The 20900-nt window shown below is 37.6% G+C and overlaps 1 protein-coding gene across 4 annotated transcripts in view; it reads left to right on the plus strand.

Moving 5' to 3' along the window:
* The window catches only part of RUNX1T1 (RUNX1 partner transcriptional co-repressor 1), a 158118-nt gene that overhangs the window by 37735 nt on the left and 99483 nt on the right, over positions 1–20900 (plus strand). The window contains exon 1 of one of the 4 annotated variants that reach the window (XM_087706867.1): positions 13789–14090. The exons of the other annotated variants lie outside the window; for them this stretch is intronic. Coding sequence (XP_087562993.1) covers positions 14084–14090 — 7 coding nt within the window. The 5' untranslated portion in view covers positions 13789–14083. Of the gene's footprint in view, positions 1–13788; positions 14091–20900 lie in introns of those variants that run through there. 4 annotated transcript variants of the gene reach the window in all.

Below are 20900 nucleotides of genomic sequence, written 5' to 3' on the forward strand. Positions count from 1 at the left end.
AGAGACAGATTTGGCCACATGTGTGCATGAGAGAGCAAGCATTTTTCTTGGTAATATAGTAAGTGTCTGATACCATTAATAGGCTTTGCCTCACACAGAGTTCTGAGTATATTGTACCACTGCTCAGTGATCCAGGCCAGTGTGAGGCATGAAATCAATTTATTTGAATCTCTTTGCCTCTATAGGAATTTGGCAGCATGTCAGTTGTTTTCATTTAATGTTCTTTGTGTTGAACATGGACAAGTGAGCTTGCTTTTGTACTGCTCCTCTCTTGTCTTTCAGCCTGTGTTCTATGCAACAAATTCTTGAGACAAAGCAGAAGGTTACTCACTTTTTAATTTTAAAAAATGTTTTATTTCGCATGGCATTTTAAACAGTAGGAAATTAGATCAATTTCAAAGCCTTCCCGGTCTTTGCTTCTGTGTTGCTTACCAGCCATGTGTTCTGCATCAAACAATTCAAACATCTCTGCTGTATGGGTACAAGCAAATTGTGTGTGTGTGTGTGTGTGTGTGTGTGTGTGTGTGTGTGTGTGTGTGTATGCAATCACACACATACACACACACCGTTTCCCCAAAAATAAGCACTTCCTGAAAATATTGCAACACAGCAGCAACCATGAGATGACCACGCTCGACACCTCTTGCATCTCAAAAATAATAAGACCTCCCTGAAAATAAGGCCAAGTGCTTATTTTGGGGATCAAATGGAAATAAGACTCTGTCTTATTTTCAAGGAAACACGGTAGAGATGGTAGGTAGGTAGGTAGGTAGGTAGGTAGGTAGGTAGGTAGGTAGGTAGGTAGGTAGGTAGGTATGGACGGACTTGGAACAAAAAAGGGAAATTCTGTATTTACATTCTGTTCCTAACAATTCTTTAAATTATTGTTCCTATGATACATCTCTGGTTATGATAAAGTTTAACAATAATTAAGGAGGCAGATACTTTGCAAGAAGCCATAATGAAATCCATTAAAGTTAACATGATCTGCTGGGAACCCTGTCTGTGTTCAATATATGGATGACCCCCAGATGGCATCAAAGAGATAATGAAAACTCTAATTCTTTTATATTGACTCATAAGCATCCAGATTTTTGCAGCCCAGGAGAGATCATTCCTATTATTTACACTTTACATATTCTTTACTCTTTTACATATTTGAAGTGCTAATTTATTTCTAGTTGATACATTGTTTCTTCACCTCTCTATTTTTTAAAATTAAAAATAAAGACATTATAAAGCTGCTTACTCAGAACAATTCTGGAAATAAACTAGCAAATTTGCTTCAGTGAAAGGAGAGTTGTGTGCGCCTATGTCACTCAGAGGATAAACATATCTAGAAGATTATGTTGACGCTTCAGGCAGTTCTTGCGGAAGTTGATATGTAGAAGTTTGGAGCCACTGCACTGGCTGAGTCTTGTACTCTCAAGCCCCTGCTTCCTTGTTTAATTACCTGAAGAGCAAAACATCCAATCTGGAAGCCTGTGAAAATCCAGTATCTCTCACTGCAGGTTGTTGCTCCGATATCCTGGAAAGGCAACCCTGTCAATGTACTAACGTCAGGGCAGGTTCCTGACAGTCGGCTATCTCTGCTGGGCTTTAGTTCCTTTCATTCAGGAGGCATTGTATACAAGAGGGCTTGGTCAGGAATGTGAGGTTCCTGCCGGTACTGTTCTCCCGGTGCTGACAACTCTAGCAGAAAGGCCAAATGTTTTTTTTTTCTTTCAAAAGGGGAAAAGAGTTGGCTCTGGTTATGCTTTCTTTTTATAATTTCTGGCCTTGGTGTATTGCTGATCTCTACTACAACATCACAGCATGTTGGCTGGTTGGCTTCTCAATCTGAAGTATTCTTTTTTTTTTTTAGTTCGGTCGATGTTAGTTTAATCAATTCTTGTATTCCTGCAAGGGGAAAAAATATTTGTGGGGGAAAACCATAGTGCCATATAAAAGACTTTTCCTCCTGCTATTACATAAACACAGCCAATCCATATTGAGGTAATGTAGTTCTTTGCTGTATTTTAAAACTGGATTGTTTGTCCATTAAAGGTTACAAATCTCACATTTATGACTCTTGAAGGTGCTCTGTTTATGCCATAAACAAGCACAGATGGCCCACTATACGATTAAAATTAACGTCCCTGTGGGCTTCAAAAGGGGTGGGCTTCAAAAAATTTAGCAACAGACTCTCTGCCCGGTTGCTGGGTGGGTGTGGCCATGGTGGGTGTGGCCCAGTCAGCCTTCTGCACCATGGAGGGGAGGGGGCTTTTCGCCATCCCTGGGCTCCGGAGGTTTTTCTCGAGCCTCTGGGAGGGTGAAAATGGCCTTCTCCAGGTTCCGGAGGCCAGAAATGGACCCATTTCCAGCCTTCTGGAACTTCCGGGAGGGCCGTTTTTGGCCCTCCCCAGACTCTGGAGGCTTTCCTCGAGTTTCAGGGAGGGCAAAAATGGCCTCCCCTGGGCTCCGGAGGTCCTCCAGAGGCCATGCGGCCTGTTTCTGGTCTTCTGAAACTTCCAGGAGGCCTCTTCACCCTCCCCAAGCCTCAGTGCAGGTGCTCCACTTACCTGGCATCCAAAATGGGCCGTGTGGATACACCTGGCCAGGTGTGCCAGCCAGGGGTGAGATTTGTGAGTTTGCCGAAATGGGCCGATCCTTAGCTAGAGGATCGTCCGAACCCGTGTGAACCAGCAACAGCATACCCTGCCTGTATAAAAATGGAGTATTTTTCAGTATCTTTGGTTTGTTTGCCATAATCTGAGGATGAGGAAGGTTTTAGTTGAAGGAGGGTACAGTTTTGTAGAATAAGGAAGAGGAAGAAAATGTTTTAACAGTTTTTTTGTGCATTTTTAAATGGCTGTAGTATAATTTTTGAGCTATATGTTCAAGAGGGAAAATGAAAAGTTTAAGCATCTTTTAGAAAGTATAATATATATGAGAATTATGTAAAACTAGGTTATTGCATTATATGGAAAGTTTTTAAAGAGAATCAAAGGAGATGTTGGATTTTTTTTTCCATCCAAGACTGAAGCAGGGAAACTAAAATCAGTTCTACGCTTCTGACTCTTGGAGAAATATCTGGAGCAGCTTTGCAGTCCACAAATGTGAAGCTCTGATATCAGGAAGTTAAAAAATGGGGAGGAGAGGAGTGTCATGAGGTGGATGGGAGACTATTTGGATCCAAACATTCCAGAGGTTCAGTTCCATTGTGGTTTTTTGCCTTCACAGGATCCTGGATTCCTTAGTAATCCCAGACTTGGCACATTCTAGAAAGGCTTGTAGGATTGTCAGGCCTGTTCTTTATTCAGTAAGCTTAAGTCTTAGTTGTAGGTTTGTTCAAGAAAATATCAAATAATCGAGGTGTACAAGAAAATTCTTCTGTTCATTCTTATAATGTTGACACTACTTAATGTAAGGCTGTAATGTATTACAATGTACTACAATATAATGTATAATGTAGAAACATAAAAAAGAAGCTATCCTTTAAATCTCTAATAACAAATAATCATATTATAACTATTAAGATAAAGGTAAAAGTTCCCCTTGCACATATGTGCTAGTCATTCCTGACTCTAGGGCACGGTGTTCAAAGCCGAAGAGCCAGCGCTGTCCAAAGACGTCTCCGTGGTCATGTGGCTGACATGACTAAACACCGAACGCACAGGGGACGCTGTTACCTTCCCACAAAAGGTGGTTCCTATTTTTCTACTTGCATTTTTACATTTTTCTACTTGCTAGGTTGGCAGAAGCTGGGACAAGTAATGGAAGCTCACTCCGTTACGCAGTGTTAGGGATTTGAACCCCGAACTGGCAACCTTTCTGATCGACAAGCTCAGCACTTTAGCCACTGAGCCACGACGTCCCTTTACCTTTAAAACTATTAACTATCACTAAAATGGTACCCAGCACTCACATTAAACCCAATAGCATCACAATTTCAGTATCCAAACTCATCTTACGATGGGAGGAGCCAAGTCATCTTTAGAGAGCTTAATTTTGTTGTTGTTGTTCCATGCAGTCTCCAGTTACTAAAGTGTTCACTTAATCTCTGGCTCAACCAGATAATATTTTACGTCAAAAAACCAGGTTACCTTTTCTGGCAGTTTCATGTAAATGTTCAATGACATGAAGAAAAAAATGGGCCTTGGGCATACAAAACAGTGCAGCAACCATGAATATAGCTGTTCCTGCTCATAATCACTGACTCACCCATTCCATTCAGGAAGAAGTAGAACAATTGTAAAATGGTTGTTCCTAGATTTGCAAGTAGACCAGAAAGATGTCACAGTTCATGATACTGAGTGCCTTTAAGAGTTTTTATAGGACAAGGAAGTAAATATCAGGTACAAGCAACCAGAGCGACTTGTGAATAATCTCAAGCAGAAGCTTTATTGTTAGTCACCTATGTTACAAGACCCTCACTAGACTGACTGTATTTTCTTGGGGATGGTCAGATAAAGCTTCAGGGATTCTGGGAAAAATTAGGGCCTGTGCTACTTTCTGCAGTGCAAGGACTCTTAAATTCAGCTTCTCTTAATACATACCTTAAGTATAGCGGGAGATTCTACTGCAGTGTAACGTTCAAATTTGGACATGACTCATCCATCAGTGCCCAATTTTCAATTCTGACTGGATGGGATTCAAACAGTTTGCTCCATCTCAGTGGTGGGATTCAATTTTTTTTACTACCGGTTCTGTGGGCGTGGCTTTGTGGGCGTGGCAGGGGAAGGATACTGCAAAATCCTCATTCTCTCCATTTCTCTTCCGGTTCTCCAGAACCTGTCACAACTGGCTGAACTCTGCTTCATCTAGTATCCTCTGTAGCCAAAGTCCTACCATCTTCTTTAAAACTTTCTCCAGAAAAGGGAAAAAATGGAAACAGTGTGAAAATTGTATAATGTGATTTACCCCCTCCACTGAAGACACATTCACAGAGTCCTAGAGTTGCAAGAGATTTTGAAGGTCTTCTAATCCAAACCACTGTTTAAGAAAAAAAATATCCAGATCAATGTCCATCCAACCTTTGTTTGAAAACTTCCAGTTATGGAGCACCCACAATTCCAGAAGGCAAAGCAAATGAGGCACTAACCAATAAGAAGTGTTTCTTCAAATATGTCAAATATATAACAATTGGCTTACCTCGAATGGAGAAATGTTATCAAATGAATAAGCTGATGGGTAGTCGTGGAGAAAATTTATGTAGAACATGATCCATATCATAGGTTATTGTTCATTTTCTCCCAACTATTGTACAAGGAGGTTTATATGGGAGGAACCTAGATATGCCAGTTTAGCTTATTGTAGTCTTTGTTCTCCCATATTTTATGACAGAATACTACAGTATTGTTGTTATGGAATGTGGTGGCTCAATGGCTAAGATGCTGAGCTTGTCGATCAGAAAGGTCGGCAGTTCGAATCCCCAGCGCCGCATAACGGAGTCAGCTCCCGTTAGTTGTCCCAGCTTCTGCAAACCTAGCGGTTCAAAAGCATGTAAAAATGCAAGTAGAAACATAGGAACCATCTTTGTTGGGAAGGTGATATTGTTCCGTGTGCCTTTGGCATTTAGTCCTGCCAGCCACATAACCACGGAGACGTCTTTGGACAGCACTGGCTCTTTGACTTTGAAACGGATATGAGCACTGCCCCTAGAGTCAGGAACAACTAACACATACGTGCGAAAGGAACCTTTACAGTACTGTTCTGCTACTTCAGGTCAAATCTGATTTCATCAAGCGTATTTCCATCAAGATGTCTGCAATACTTGCCATCTATAGAGAAAATCTATGCCGATAGTCCTTGACTTACTGTCATTTTGTGACAGTTCAGGGTTACAACAGCAGTGAAAAAAGTGACTTTCAACTAGTCCTTGAATTTATGCTGGTTGCAAAGTGTCCAAATTTTGATCCTTTGAATATGGTGCTTCTGCAATGGTGCTTCTGGAATGTTGCATCTAGTTGTGTGTGGGTGGGTGGGTGTGTACACATGTGTGTGTGTATGTGTGTGTATGTATGTATACATACATACACACAATAGTTGCAACATTCCAGAATCACATGATTGCCGTTAAGATTCCCAGCCAGATTCTGACAACAGTCAATGGGAAGAGTTGGATTCGCTTAACAACTGCAGCAATTTGTGAAGCAATCCTGGCAATAAGGTCTTAAAATCAGGAATGACTCACTTAACAACTGCCTTACTTAGCAATGGAAATTTTTGTCCCAGTTTTGGACATAGTTGAGACTTGCCTGTTACATTTGAAAAATAAATAAATAAAAGCCATGTTTCTTAAATGGGTAAGGATGGGTTACAGATATGACTTGAGAAGCGTTTTTGACACTATTAAAGTAATTTGACAAGTTCCAATTGCAGTAAAGGCACTTGTAGTAAACAGAAGAGGCAAGTTAAGAATCATTCTTTTAGGAAATTATGTTTATTCTAAGATGATAATGCCTATTATATAATATTTTCATATTACTCAGAAGTACAGGAAAGAATGCTGCAACACTCTGGTTGATAGATGTACAGGAGGGTTGCAATTAATGTGAGTTTGAATAATGTGATTATTTGATTTACTATGAATTGTGCACCGTTGAGGCTTGCAAATGCGCAATTACAGTTGGGGTTTAGATGCTGCTAATCTTCTTATGTGTAATATGGAAAAAAAGAAAGATTCCATTAGAGGAAAACAGTACAAATTTTTAAAAGAAGAGGCTCATTATTACTTTACTAAAATAGGATGGTGCTGGAATGCCTGAATCTACAGTAAGTTTTGTTTTGTTTTCTGTAATTACTCTGTGACTTCGTCAACTGTAAATTGAAATTAAGTGTACATTCTTTTTATAATTTACTGCAATATTTCATTAGTATACATATTAAACATATATGTTTGAATATTTTCATGATTTTTTTTTCATCAAGCTGGAACCATTTACCATATTTTCCATAGAAATAGCACTTCAAATAGTACAAATTCAACTAATGTCCGTGGGATTCTCTAACTTCACTAATCAAGACCTATCTGTATGAGGTACCTTAAAGAAGCACCACACACCAAAGTGGTTGTACACCTGATCCCAACCATCAAAAGCTGTCCTTCCTTAATCGAGGATTGATTGATTGATTGATTTTATTATATTTATATGCCGCCCTTTTCCCCCGAAGGGGACTCAGGGCGGCTCACAATTCAAATCAGGGAAGGGGGTACAGACAAAAATAAAAACGAAACATAACAATGCATAATTTAAAAAACACACAACAGTCATACCATTCGAGACGGGGGCAACAGCTCTTTAGCCCCAGGCCTGTCGGAACAGCCAGGTTTTAAGGGCTTTGCGGAAGGCCTGGAGGGTGGTGAGGGTTCGAATCTCCATGGGGAGTTAGTTCCAGAGGGTCGGAGCAGCCACAGAGAAGGCTCTCCTCCGGGTAGTCGCCAGTCGACACTGGCCGGCGGATGGAATTCGGAGGAGGCCTAATCTGTGGGATCTAATCGGTCTAGTGGAGGAGAGAGAGTGGCATTTATTTTTTTTCTGTCTTTTTCAGTGTAGACTAGTAGCTCAACCATAACAACTTCCCAAAGCCTGGGACTTCAGATGGGATAAATTTAAAGACAAGTGATGAGAAATCGATTCCAGTGAGGCAAATCCCACTAACCAAGACATTTGGATAACATTGGTGTGTAAGTTAGCAGCTCTAGAGCTAATGGATATATTAAATAGAAAAGAAGTGGAAAAGGAAAAAGTAGCAGCCTCCCCTTATAAGTGTTACTGTAGTTTAGTAATCTGAATTTATGTAGACAGCTCTATAGTGTTGCATATTTGCTCCACCTGGTGGATTTCATGAAGAATATCTTAATCCTTTTTAATAAGGAGCTGCGCACAACTGAAACACAAAATCCTACTCAGAGTAAAGCCGTCTTTCAAGCTTAGAACAATAAAGTCCTTCTAAAATGCAATTATTAAAAGTAAAAATTAATATCAGATGGTTTGCTTCCCTGCATTCATTTAGTTTTGTGATTCTTTAGCAAGCAGACTATTTCAAACCAATTAATGAGCCCCCTACATCCTAATATATAATTTTTTGATGTTCAATATGATAGTTGAAAATTGTTTCTCATTCCATTGCAAACAGGCAACAGTTGATATAAGAAACAGCAGTTCCACCCAAGTAGGTAATTGTGTACAGAAATATTTCTGTAGAGTATTTGGCATAAGAAAGTCCAAGTCTAGCGGACAGAGATTATTTTCTTTGGAATCCAATTGGATATATTCCTGTAGTTCTCCCTCCCTTTCTCCCACATATACACAGCTAATTCTAAATTCTAAACAATCTTTAGCATAAAGTGAAAGTTAGAAACTCGGGTTGCCATATGTGGAGAATTTTGAAATCTTTTTGTTCCCTTTAAATATGCTGCCCACAATCCTTTTGAGCATTTATTGTTGTAATAAAATGAAAAAAGGGGGTGGGGAATGAAATTGGTATCTCATGAATGGTTCCACAGAGCTCTGGAGCTCTGAAATGTTGCTTGCAGTGTGGTGTGGAGCAAGTATTCAGAAAAATCTGTCCAGATGGCTGCCAGAGATGCAGGTTTTTGTCTTTGGTGCTGAGAGGAGCAAACTCACTGGAGCATACGCTATCAACCCTTTGCATTTTAACAAAACTAACTCACTCTCTGTCAGAATGGGGAGGGGGTGACACTGGAACAAAAAAAAAAGTTCTCTGTTCTATTGCAATCCCCTCTCAAAAGGGAGGAAACACATCAGATATATCAAAATGCTCCTTTTAAAAAAGTGAAAGTCTAATATTTATATAAAGGAATTACTGTATTCCCTTTTGGAACCTATAACGCATTGAGCATACCAAAGGCTCAAATGTATGCATAATGAAAAAAAACAAAACGTTGGATCAGTTTTAATGTCTGATATAAGAGTTTCAAATAATATGGTAGATTATTATATTTCTGCTCAGAGTAAGATTTCTGGACATTAATTAGCTTCATTGGTTATATGGAAGTTTTTATGATAGGTTACAGATATTTTTATTATATATTTATAATTGAATATAAAGTTAAAGGCAGACCATTTGTTTCATTGAAAAGATATATGTGAGCTGTCTAGTCCCTTTCAATTTACAAAGTGAATTGCAAGATAGTAATTGATTATTCATAATATTTATTTATGTTACTTGTATAATGTCCAGTTTATAAGACTCTGACAGTAGCATTATTTCTAGTTTGAAATTAGGCTTAAATTAAATGTCTATACTTTCAATTTGTGTGTTAATTTTACATAATTTCACTAACTGGATTCAGTTTTTAGAATAGAACAGAACAGAATGGAATAGAATTCTTTATTGGCCAAGTGTGATTGGACACACAAGGAATTTGTTTTTGGTGCATATGCTCTCAGTGTACATAAAAAGACAAAATACATTTTCAATTGTATTTTATTAAATTCAGTATGTAGCCAGGTTGCCTTCAGTGTGTAGCCAGATTGCCATGATGCTGACAAATTTCACAATGTTGGCCTCTTTCTAAGATATCTATACATGTCTATAGTGTACATTTAATACTTAAGATCTCTTTTAAGATTATTATATTTGAGGATTCCCTGTTCCCACCTATTCCAAAGCATATTGAGAATAGAAAAAAAACAATCTCCCTCTTTCCCTCTCCCCCCATACAAAAAAATACACATACGCTAGTCTCTAAACATAGCTACTTTTTAAAGAAATAAAGTATTTAGTCAAAGTACTGGCATTATTCTTGTTTTCTCCAAGATATAAATTGAAACCACAAATCACATGTCATCATGAATTATTTTAATGATTTTTTGAGTGGAAAGAAAATTGTCTTTGTTAAAGGTTTAGTGTAGATACTGTGTCATGGCAGGACTAAGAAGAAAATCAATTATTTGAGTCTCTGATCTCTGTTGGAACATTTATGCTCTAACTTGAGTACAGTTATGATATCTAAATGCAGGCCTTTACACACAGATTTATCTTTTGTAAAAGGTGTGACACATCTAATTTTCATCTTAATATGAAATAAGACAAAACACATTACTGGAAACCCATTTTCAATGTTTTTTAATGAAAGGGAAGTGACAGAAATTTGCTAGAGAAATATAATAGGGAATACTGTCACTCAGTGCAAGACATTAATAGATGATTTCATTTGATATTATGTTTACTGTACATCACATTGACAGTCTAATGAATAAAGTTAGGAAAGCGTCCAAAAGGAGTTTCTCCACAAAAAAACCCCTCAACACTTCATCTGTTAGGTGGGTTTGCCTTGTCAGTAAAATTTCTAGTGAAAACACTGATGACTTCCAGTCGAGTGGAAAAATCAAATCTTTGGGATCTGACAAACCTAGCAGGTCAAAATTCAAAAGTCCAATGAATGCTTCTTTTTTCACTTGTTGGTCACCCATAAAATATTATTTTCCAATATGTCAGCCTCATTTGGTGGCCAGTGGCCTGAGTAGGAAAATGGAACGAGTGAGTGGACATGACTGAGTCTGTTCTTTTCAACTGGCATGCTACTTCATGGAGTAGCTTTGCCTCTAGATGAGGGGGTGTCCTAATGACCATTCATCAGGGCCCGTTGCCTGATCATTGAGTGCCTCCTCATTCAGTTTATCAAGCCTTGCACATAAAAAGTCAGAATAAGCATTATTCAGCTTTGTTAATGCCAAGTAGGAGTAAAATGCTCCATTTGAACCCATTTTGCCCTAGGTTTTTCACTTTGTTAATGCAGTCCTGCTTAAATGAGTGCCTTTATTGGGTCAGTCAGACTATCTGAAACTATTAATTGTCTTGAACTGAATAGCTGGTGGCAGGCCAGAACAGATGGGATAGAAAACTATTTGGTTGGATGTATTGCTTTCAATTAGGATCAATGAGGTTTCAATGCCTTTGAATTAACTCACTTAATAGTGGCTGGGTGAAGTCACAGTGTATCACAACAGTCTGTGAGGAGAAGAGAGGGGAAGTTGGAAAGATCCTCAGAAAAGCATTTTCTTCCATAGCTGTTGATAACAAAGAACTTTCATCAACTATATATGCAATTCAAGGGACTTTCATCTATTGTAGTAAGTTAGTATAAGCACAAGAGGAAAAGGATCTGTTTTCAAGCTATAGGCCACTATCCTGACCTGCATATTATTATGCCCGCATTAATTTCAGCACACCTGATTACACAAAGAGTTTTAGGCTTAAGACTCTAACATGCAGGAATATTCTCTCCCGTGGATAATTTTTTAGTTATAGTTTTGTATTTGTACACTCCATTTCTCTGGATGCAAGAAACAGGAATGTTTAGTTATTTGTATTGATGAGGGGGTTCTGTGCAAACCAGGCAAGGAATACTGATAGTTTTCAGAACTGTTAATCACTATTCACATGTTTTTAATCGCTGTTGCTTCTTTTGGGCTCATTTCATGAAAAACAAAACAAAAGTAAAAACTGAGTAAAAACTGTTATAGCATTGTTTAAGTGCATTAATTTTTTTTTAAAAAAAATCCAGAAGTACTTATTGAAGCAGAACTGGCAAATGGGTCGCTTGCCTCTGAGCATTAAATATGGGAGGGGGTGGCGGGGCAAGTAGATTATTCTGCATCTGGCTGCTTGAGAAAATGCTGAAGTAGGCCTCAGATGTACAGGCATTCTGTGAGCCGCCTTCCATAAGTAGTCTTCTAGGTGAGAATCTCTAGGGATCCAGTTTTTGTTGACGTGGATCAATTTAAATGGCAATTACTGCAGTCAGATAACAGCTTAAAAAGCCTTTTTACACATAGAAAAGATGCATAATCACACAGCATATGGTAGCATTCAATTTTCTGAGCCATAGCTTAAGGATTTACAATGTGTTGATATTGACCCACTTTTAAGATTGAATACAATTCTGTTTTATTTAAATGTGTGGTACCTTTAGACCCATTCTTTTCACCTCTGTTTCTAAAGCTGCATCTGCCTTGCTTGTGCAGTGATGAAACACTGCTTTTCCATTAGCAAAAATGCCCCCTGCCTACTCACATATGAAGCATAGCCTTATGTGTTTGCTTTTAAATCATAAATAAAGAAGTAGTGGTCTCTCTTAAACACTTCATTGCATAAATATTATTATCATGTTCTCTTTTGCTTTCTTCCTGTCAGATTAGTTGATGGATGTCTGTAACACTTCTTTGCTTTATAAGAGTTTTGTTCTCATTTCCTACATCCCCCAGAATTGTATTGTATAGTATACAGTAGACATCTAACTGTTGTTGTCCTCCAAATAAATACCATTAAGTGGTTATGGTTGACATTGAGGAAACATTGTACATTATTTTCTTTAAAAAAGGATACCACAAATTCAGCAGTAGACTTCTCTCTGTGTGTATCTGTCTCCCTCCCCCTTTTCCTGCTTGAAAGTACAGCACATCATTTAATACATGATCAATAGCAAGTGTAATCAGTTTGCTTCAACGTGCCAAGTAGTTCATCAGATAATTCCTACTTTTATATTTCCTTCCTTCCTTCCTTCCTTCCTTCCTTCCTTCCTTCCTTCCTTCCTTCCTTCCTTCCTTCCTTCCTTCCTTCCTTCCTTCCTTCCTTCCTTCCTTCCTTCCTTCCTTCCTTCCTTCCTGGAAGAAAAAGACAATGGATACAACACACACTGAGTAGATTACATTTTAAGTTAATATTTTGGACCTAATATTTAGGTCCAAAATATTCCTTTATATAGTGACATATTTAGGTGGATTTTCTTCCCTGGCAAATTGACATGAACATATAGATTTGGGGAAATGTTTAGAGAGAAAGCAGTAATATGGCTTTGTCTGAATGGAGCTAAATTGGAAACAAGGTGAGGTGTGTTTTTTTTAAAATGGGAGGGGATAGTGGATGAATGAATAGAGTTGGCTTTTCCACTTGCTTGGAATTTTGTGTAAGCCTGAATGCATTGTGGAAGGTATATGAGGATCAAGCTTCTGTTTCGCTTAGGAAGCAGTTGATGCTTTACAAAGGACAGAAGACAGACTGCTGAGAAGAAAATAGGCGGCTTTAGATAAAGCACTGTAACAAAGACTTGTAGTTTTATGTATCATGGTGTCCATTAAAGCTTAATAAGGAAGAGTGCATTGAACCTAGTCAGGCATATGTTATTCATGGAAAGAATAAACATTTAAGAGACACGCAGAAATAAAAAAAAATGGGAAGAACGTGATTGTTTAGCTTTTGAAAAAAGCTTTGCAGGGAAGATTTTTGTTTTCATCTCCCGCAGTTTGATATGCAAGGTAGAGGGAGAGTAAGCTACAAATGTTTGGAGCATATCAATGCTAGAATTCCAGGGGGGTTAAATGCATTGTGGTAAAATGAAACTGGACTGTCTTTAAGTGTGCTCTATTTTATACATACTATTGAGAGCCTGACAAAAGGAATGATTTTGATACTCTGCTTGCAGTGATAAAAACCATATCTCAACAACAGAATTGTTCCCCCTTTCCCTGAAAAATAAACTCATAGGCTTAAGCCCATTGCTTCTGCACATTAAAATTAGCAGTCCAGGTTCAGCTCCCCCCTCCCCTTTTAACATTTTATAGTCATTAATTGGGAAGAGAAATAGAGAAGGAAGTGCAGGTTTTTAATAGATGCTTTCTCTGGAAGAAAGGGTTAACTTTTAAAGAGGGAGAAAATGAATAATTCAGTGTTCAGCTTTATCACTCTGCATTTTGCTATCTATTCTTTTGGTCCTCTGGAACTTGCCGTGAAAGGTACAGTAGAAGAAGTCAGCTGTGTGTGTGGGGGGGACTGTGATAATTTGCACACCCATCCCTGTCATTGTTCTGCCTGAAGAGACGGGGTTAGGTTCAAGGCCACATGTGCTCCTGTCATCATTCACATTTCTGCTCCAAGTGCAATACAGATTGTCAGCTCTCCATCTGTCTTTGCAAATGTATGAGCCCAGCATCCTGCTTCCAGCTACAGAGGCACAATCAGTTAGGATGGCCCTCCTTGTTTCTCTGTGTTCATTCCAGAACAGGAGGCACTGAGACCTAAATAACCTCGCCTTTAGGAGAGAATCGGTTACTGTGGCTCTGTTTTATTCATAATGCCTGGTAAGTGACCTCCCCTTTCCCCCTTTCTTTCTTTCTTCCTTGATTTTTTTTTCCTGTCATTTTATGGATAGATTTTTTTGACAGATAAACTGAAGACTTTGAGGCTGGCGTACTCAAAGAATAGTTTGAAATGTGAATTGGATCCTATTTGTAGTGGGCTGTGTAATGTGCGTGTGTGTGTGTGTGAGAGAGAGAGAGAAAGAGAGACACAAGAGATTATTTAGGGTATAATAAATTGCAATGCTGAATATTAAAGGAGGAAACGCAGTGGCTAGCCCGTCTGCCTGGGGATGCACAATTCAGTGAGTTTCTGACGAGAAAGGGGTTTTTATTTCATACATTTGACTGTATTCTTTTATCTGTAAATCTTAACGTCAAGGAAGGAGGACTTGTGTAATCATGAGGAAAGTCCTCACAATGAGCTTTCAGAAAAGCAGTTTGTGTTAGAGACCTGAAGTGAGAGGGAATACAACAAATTGCTTCTGATTTTGCACTTAAAACCAACCCGCTGTATCTCACGAGCAGCGGCTGAATATGGGAACTGTATTTCTCCTTAACATCTCCTTAAAACTGCATATCTGCTGAATGAGTGAAACTGTTATGGAAGTGGAAATTTTTAGCATGTCAGTTTCCTCCTGAAAATATTATCCTTGGACCTTGACCTCTTGCCTAATTGATAAATGGTACTGCCAGTGGAAATATTTCATTGGTGTTGAGTAAATTATGTGAAGGGATTGAAGGCGGGGGAGTATGTGTGCGAGAGAGGAAAAGAGAATCTTTTGTAAACGAAGGAAGAATGGAATCTTTCTCTTGAGTGGGCATTCTGCAATTTACATGTATATTTGCAACATATCCGTAAATGATAATTAGATTACTTATATATAGATTTTAAATAACAGTGAGTGATTCTACAACTGATTGGTTATTTTAGGTAGGGATTGGGGGGGGGGGGAGAAGAAAAGATGCTGTCTTTGCTGAAGTGTGTGTACCCATCACAGATAGTGATTTGAAATATTATCTGCCAGTTTGCTTTGACCACAGTTGTATGTAGGTATTGCCAGTGTTTGAAGAATTTATTTTTTCTGGGATATGTATTCCTGGTCATTTCTATCACTGATTTTTTTTTTTTTGTCACAATTGCAGTCCGAAATCAAGAAAGTGAGAATACACGTGCTCATAGAAGAAGGCTGAGAATTGATGCAGAGATACAGACAAATTAATTTGAATAAATATTAACCAAAGATAGGAAATACCAGTTTTAACTCTTTGTCTGGAAGTGATAATGTGCAGATCTTGCATTCTGAGAGAAGTAATCTTAATTAGTAACATAGCTATGACTGCAGGGATCCTTCACATTGAAATGCTGCAATGTTTTCTATAGGAGTTTTGCATATATGGATATATAAACTGTAAATGCTTCTTTGGAATGTTATGTTTGTTATAAAGACATAAATAAATAGTTTTGTGATACTTAAACTGTCACAGAGTGTCTAAAGCATTCATATCTATATACAGTATCTGTATCTTTAAACTTAATAAATCATTGGCTCTCAAATTACTTAATCTACCTACTAGTTAAATCACCATGCATCTTTAATAAAAAGGGGTTGAACTCCACTTGTTTATGTAGACACTTATCAAGGCTGTAGAATTTAATAATTACATAAAATTTGAATTTCCAGCAGGCTTTTTAACTGGAAACAAAAATGATGTACAAGCGAGGCTTTGGGAAGAGAGAGTCCTAATGTTAGCTCTGAGTGTTAGAAAACCTTACACTTGGATACAGAGAATACCCTAACAGCTGTGACTGAGAGCATGTGCCAGAATGGAGATACTTGAGCAGATCTGACACTTGGCTATTTTTGACACCCATCTGTACTCCCTACCCCCCCTTCCTTTAGGATGCACTGCCTCTCAATCTGTTCATAGCATATTTCAGCCTTTTATTATTATATTGTTGGTATTTTTTCCTCCAAATCAGCATTATTAGCCATCTGGGAAAGATTTTGTACTTTTAAAATAAAGAGATAATGCTCAGGAGTGGAAAAGATGTTTAAATTTTATGAAATCAATATTATGTCATTGCTGTATGTGCCTTGAGTTTTGAGGAAGCATTCTTGCAAGAAATTCAGGTATTTGGGATTCTTGCATTGCAAGAAAAAAAAATGAGAGATTGCATGCAGTAGTTATATCTTTTCTGGTTTTAAGTATTGCAATAATACTCCAAGTATTATAGTTTACAAGTGTGATTAGCTATAAATATTTGCTATAGATGGAAACCTTTCTAAAGCCACTATTGTTGGGGATAGAGAGGAAGAATTACAGTACAATAAGATGGATATTTTCAGTAAATTCGTATAGCTATATGGATGGTAGCAGTACATGACATTTTACTACATAACATTTCAAGTTAGTCCATAATACACAGCCCTATTCATAGCATTATGAAACAAGGCCTTAATTTTCAGTAAATTAAGTAAATCATATAAAGCATACATGTCTTTGAGGTTGGAGCTTTATAGTCTCTTGAATTTAGTAGGAATTACCTCTGAGTAGACAAAATTGAAATTGTACAGAATGGCAGTAATTTTGCACTGTTCACATTTTAAACAAAACACCAGCCACAGTTTATGAATTTGTTTTGTTATTAGCATTGGTTTAGAGTTGGCTGTCTTTTTTTGTAAAATTACAAATCTACCAGTCATTTTACCATCCTTTCAAATAGCAGATGTTGGCCTACAGAATGCTTTATTGTTGCCCTTAGCAATCTTCAGGATAGTTGCCTTAAAAGGACAATAACTAATCACAGTCATTGCAGCCTAGAAATAATGCTGTTCTTTCAGAAGATGGCTGGTATTAGGTCAGACCACCTCTTCTTTACTTCTGCTCTCCAGATGTGGCTGCAGAACTTTTTAAGTTCATGTTTCCAGGGGGGGGGGAAGGAGGAGGGGGTGTTTTCAAATCTGGTTTTACTTAAGACATCTCCATCCTGGAGTGCATTTCATAAATTGCCCACATATTTTTCTTAGCAGAGAACTTAACTGGCTATAATTTTAAACACATGGTTACATCATGTGATATTTTCAAAACATTTGTACACATAAGCTATGAGGTCCCAGCCGAAATGATCCATCATCTCACAGCCATCCCTTTTTTAAACAGTATATCTGCATTTTCCATTTAGCAGAGCTATATATTATTAGCTTACATTCTGGGTAGTAAAACATTGCATTGCTGATTGTAAAACATGGACTTTATTATCTGTTGAAAATTGATTTGGCATTTATAGCCACTGTGTACCAGAGAAAGGCTTTCTGGATTTAAAATTAGTGCAAGCTACTGATGATATGTATGAAGAAAGGAAACACGATTGCTCTTGTCCCAGTAACTTCACCTTAGGAAGATCCACCTGTATCAAACTTTCATTCTGATTGAATGTACATGTGAATACTATTATGCAGCAAACAGCTTAAACACTATTAACTTGGCTCAGTTCTGTTTTAACTTGCTGTTGCTATGCTATTACTTCAGGACAATGCTTTACAAAACAAGCGTTCTGCCAATTGTAGAAAGTATGTCTGGAAATATTTAAAGGGCTTCAGCAGTTAATGCTGTATCACTGTATCACTTAATGTCTTGGCCCAACCGAAAGGTTTAGCCAGTGATTAAAACTCTGATGTACACTTTTGCCTCCCGGAAAACATATTGACAGTTGGAGAAAGTTATCTAAATATTTTCAAGAGACACAATTTTGTTCTCTTTGTCTTCTTTCATGTTAGCAACAGTTTCTGAAGTTACTTGGAATAAATCTATTTTGGGTGATTTTTGAGAGAGAGACTTTCTGTGCGGCTTATATACAATATAATCTTAAATAGAACTTTTATTTCTCAATAGTAGTACTTAATCTTCCTAACAGACAGATTCTCTCATATATTCAGTTTATCCTCCTGAAACTTATTTCAGGCAAAAGATTCCAATAGGCAGTCAGTCAGTCTATCTGTCTCTACTATGCCCCCACCTCTGATTATTGATTTGGTTTTACAATTTTGGTTCCCAATTTTGACTAGAACCTTATGGAATTTTTATATAGAAAATGAAGAAAGAATTTCTGTCTAAAATCAGTCCACGACTGATTTATTTAAAGAAACTTGAATGGTGAATGAATTTATATGTAAACACATCAGTATGTATATATTTGTTAGATATGGAGACTTTTATTTTCTCCAGGATCTACAAGTAGCTTGCATAGAGATTACTTTTTAATTTTATCTTTACTACAATAACCTTGTAACATATATTGAGACTTTGAATAATTTTATATTGGATTGTAGTAAAATGTACCAGGAGCATATTTACAACTTTTGATTCACTTGATTATACTAAATTACGGGTGCCAAACTCACAGCATCATGTTGCTGTCACTTGACGTTTCGTGATGCTTTCCCCATTCGTGGAGCTGGGGTGGGTGTGGCCTGCATGTGGCGCATCCAGCCCACGTACTGCCATTTTGACAGCCCTTGTACTAAATTGTAGCTTGGTTCTTATTATTGGCTTAGCAAGGATGAAGTGTGGGTGAATGACAATATGTCAATCTTTTGTTTTCCTCCATGTTCTTCATCGAACTTAACCAATGTCACAGCCATAGTCTTTTCCTTTGTTCATTTTGTAGAATCTGTCTATTCTGCATACATACAAGGAGGCCTACATTGCAAAGCTGTAGATCATGCTAGATAGCAGGCATTTCGTCTTTTTCTTTTCTGCTACCTATTGTGGATTGTGGAAGACTAAATCTGAAATATTTAATGTACATGCAATCCGTACTTCCTTTTGTATAGAAGGAAATACTTGCATATGCATTGTGAAAGGCTAAGGCATTAACAATTGAACAAAAATTCACAAAGCCGAAAGTTGTACCTTGCTAGACCCATTAAGGTGAACTATATATGACTATATTTCTCAGAAAGTTTTAGTAGATAATCATCATATCTGATTTTTATAAGTGCTACTGTGTTTTCTTCTTTGATATCTATCTACAGTATATAGTAGGTATTATAGCCTTCTGTGTACCTTATATAGAAATTAAAGGACTCAGACTTTTAATCTGTGGTGGGTTGCCAATTTTTCTACTACCGGTTCTGGTGCACACACATGCAACTCTTCTGTGCATGCCCAGACGCTTCGGTGAGGATGGGTGGAGCCTCCTGTACCGCTACTACTGGTTCGCCCTATCCGGGCTGAACCGAGAGCAACCCATCTCTGCTTTTAATTGCACCTGTGTTTTCAACATTTTCATTTAGAGCCGAGGTGGCGCAGTGGTTAGAGTGCAGTACTGCAGGCCACTTCAGCTGACTGCTATCTGCAGTTCAGCGGTTCAAATCTCACTGGCTCAAGGTTGACTCAGCCTTCCATCCTTCCGAGGTTGGTGAAATGAGGACCCAGACTTTGGGGGCAATATGCTGACTCTGTAAACCGCTTAGAGAGGGCTGAAAGCCCTATGAAGCGGTATATAAGTCTAACTGCTATTGCTATGTGAAGGTTTAGAAGTATAACCATCTGACTATTACTTTAATGATTATTTATTATGTCAGCTCTTCAAGGTAGATCAGATTAGGAATCCAATGTAATGTAGGTCAATACTACAATTATTGTAAAAGTATAATAATAGACTCTTGCAAGTCTGAATGTACTTCCTGCTTCCCTCCTTTTACCTTCATAAGAACTTCATAGTATGAATTATTCAGATTACATTCTTGCCCCAGACTCTGTCCTCTTTTATATGACTATTGTCTTGGTAGAGACTTTTCCTCCTGTCCTTCAAGTCCATTCCCTCTGTCCTCTACACATTACCACTTTTGATACATTTGATTTTTTTCATTTGTGAGGGAGGAGGAGAAGCAGCAGGAGGAGTTTGGCACAGTGCAACATACATTCTATTAACACTTCAAACAAGAAATGTTATTATGCACATAGTTATGAATGCTCATTTGATTTTTGTTCCTCTTCTTTATTTAGCTCATTTCACTTTTAGCTCTGTAGTTAGACAGTTTTTACATTCACAGTATTTCAAAGAAAAGTTGGACTTGAAAGTGCATATTTGTTAGGGATTTCATTCAAATAAAATATAACATTTTTTTAAATAATTGTTGAAAAAAAACAGATTTTAAAAAGCTGCTATGGAGAAAATTAAACTGCCAAATATATCCATCATTATATAGTCTTAATCTTGGAAGCAAAAAAGAAACATATACAATAATAACTGTGCAGTATAGGAACACAAGAAATATTGCACAATGAATTCATCTAATTCAATGTCTTTCCCAAATATAAGACATTGATATATTTCAACATTTATGATAGAAAGATGGTGGAGGAAAATGACAAGGTAGCTCTTAGAACTACTTACCATGTATTAAATGAGAGCAGAGAAGGGTCTGCTCTTGTCAATTGCATTATTTTGCAATCCAGATAGTAATATTTTTTGTAGCAAAACATATCTGTCTTTGCTTCATAGTGCTTTACGGATATTTAGTTAGGTTCAGACTTATCTAGGAGTGTATGACAGAGCCAACCTTCTACAGCCTGCTGACCTGTATGTGTTAAAGTTATAATTCATGGAATTTCCAGTCAGCACAACAAAAACATTCAATATGCTAACATTACCTATTTCTGGTTTTGGTGTTATGTCAGCATCCTGTTTGTGCATAGTTGCATTTTTTTTTTAAATGCCTATGGAAACATCTATTTCAGGAGACTTGGTTCATGCTGAATTTTAAAAGAAAAAAAAGTGCAATTTTTGCTCCCCTCAATGTT

This window comes from Thamnophis sirtalis, unplaced genomic scaffold (assembly GCF_051295495.1).
Source record: "Thamnophis sirtalis isolate CommonGarterSnake01/CBP01778 unplaced genomic scaffold, rThaSir2_p1.2 scaffold_2, whole genome shotgun sequence".
NCBI classification, from domain to species: domain Eukaryota; kingdom Metazoa; phylum Chordata; class Lepidosauria; order Squamata; family Natricidae; genus Thamnophis; species Thamnophis sirtalis.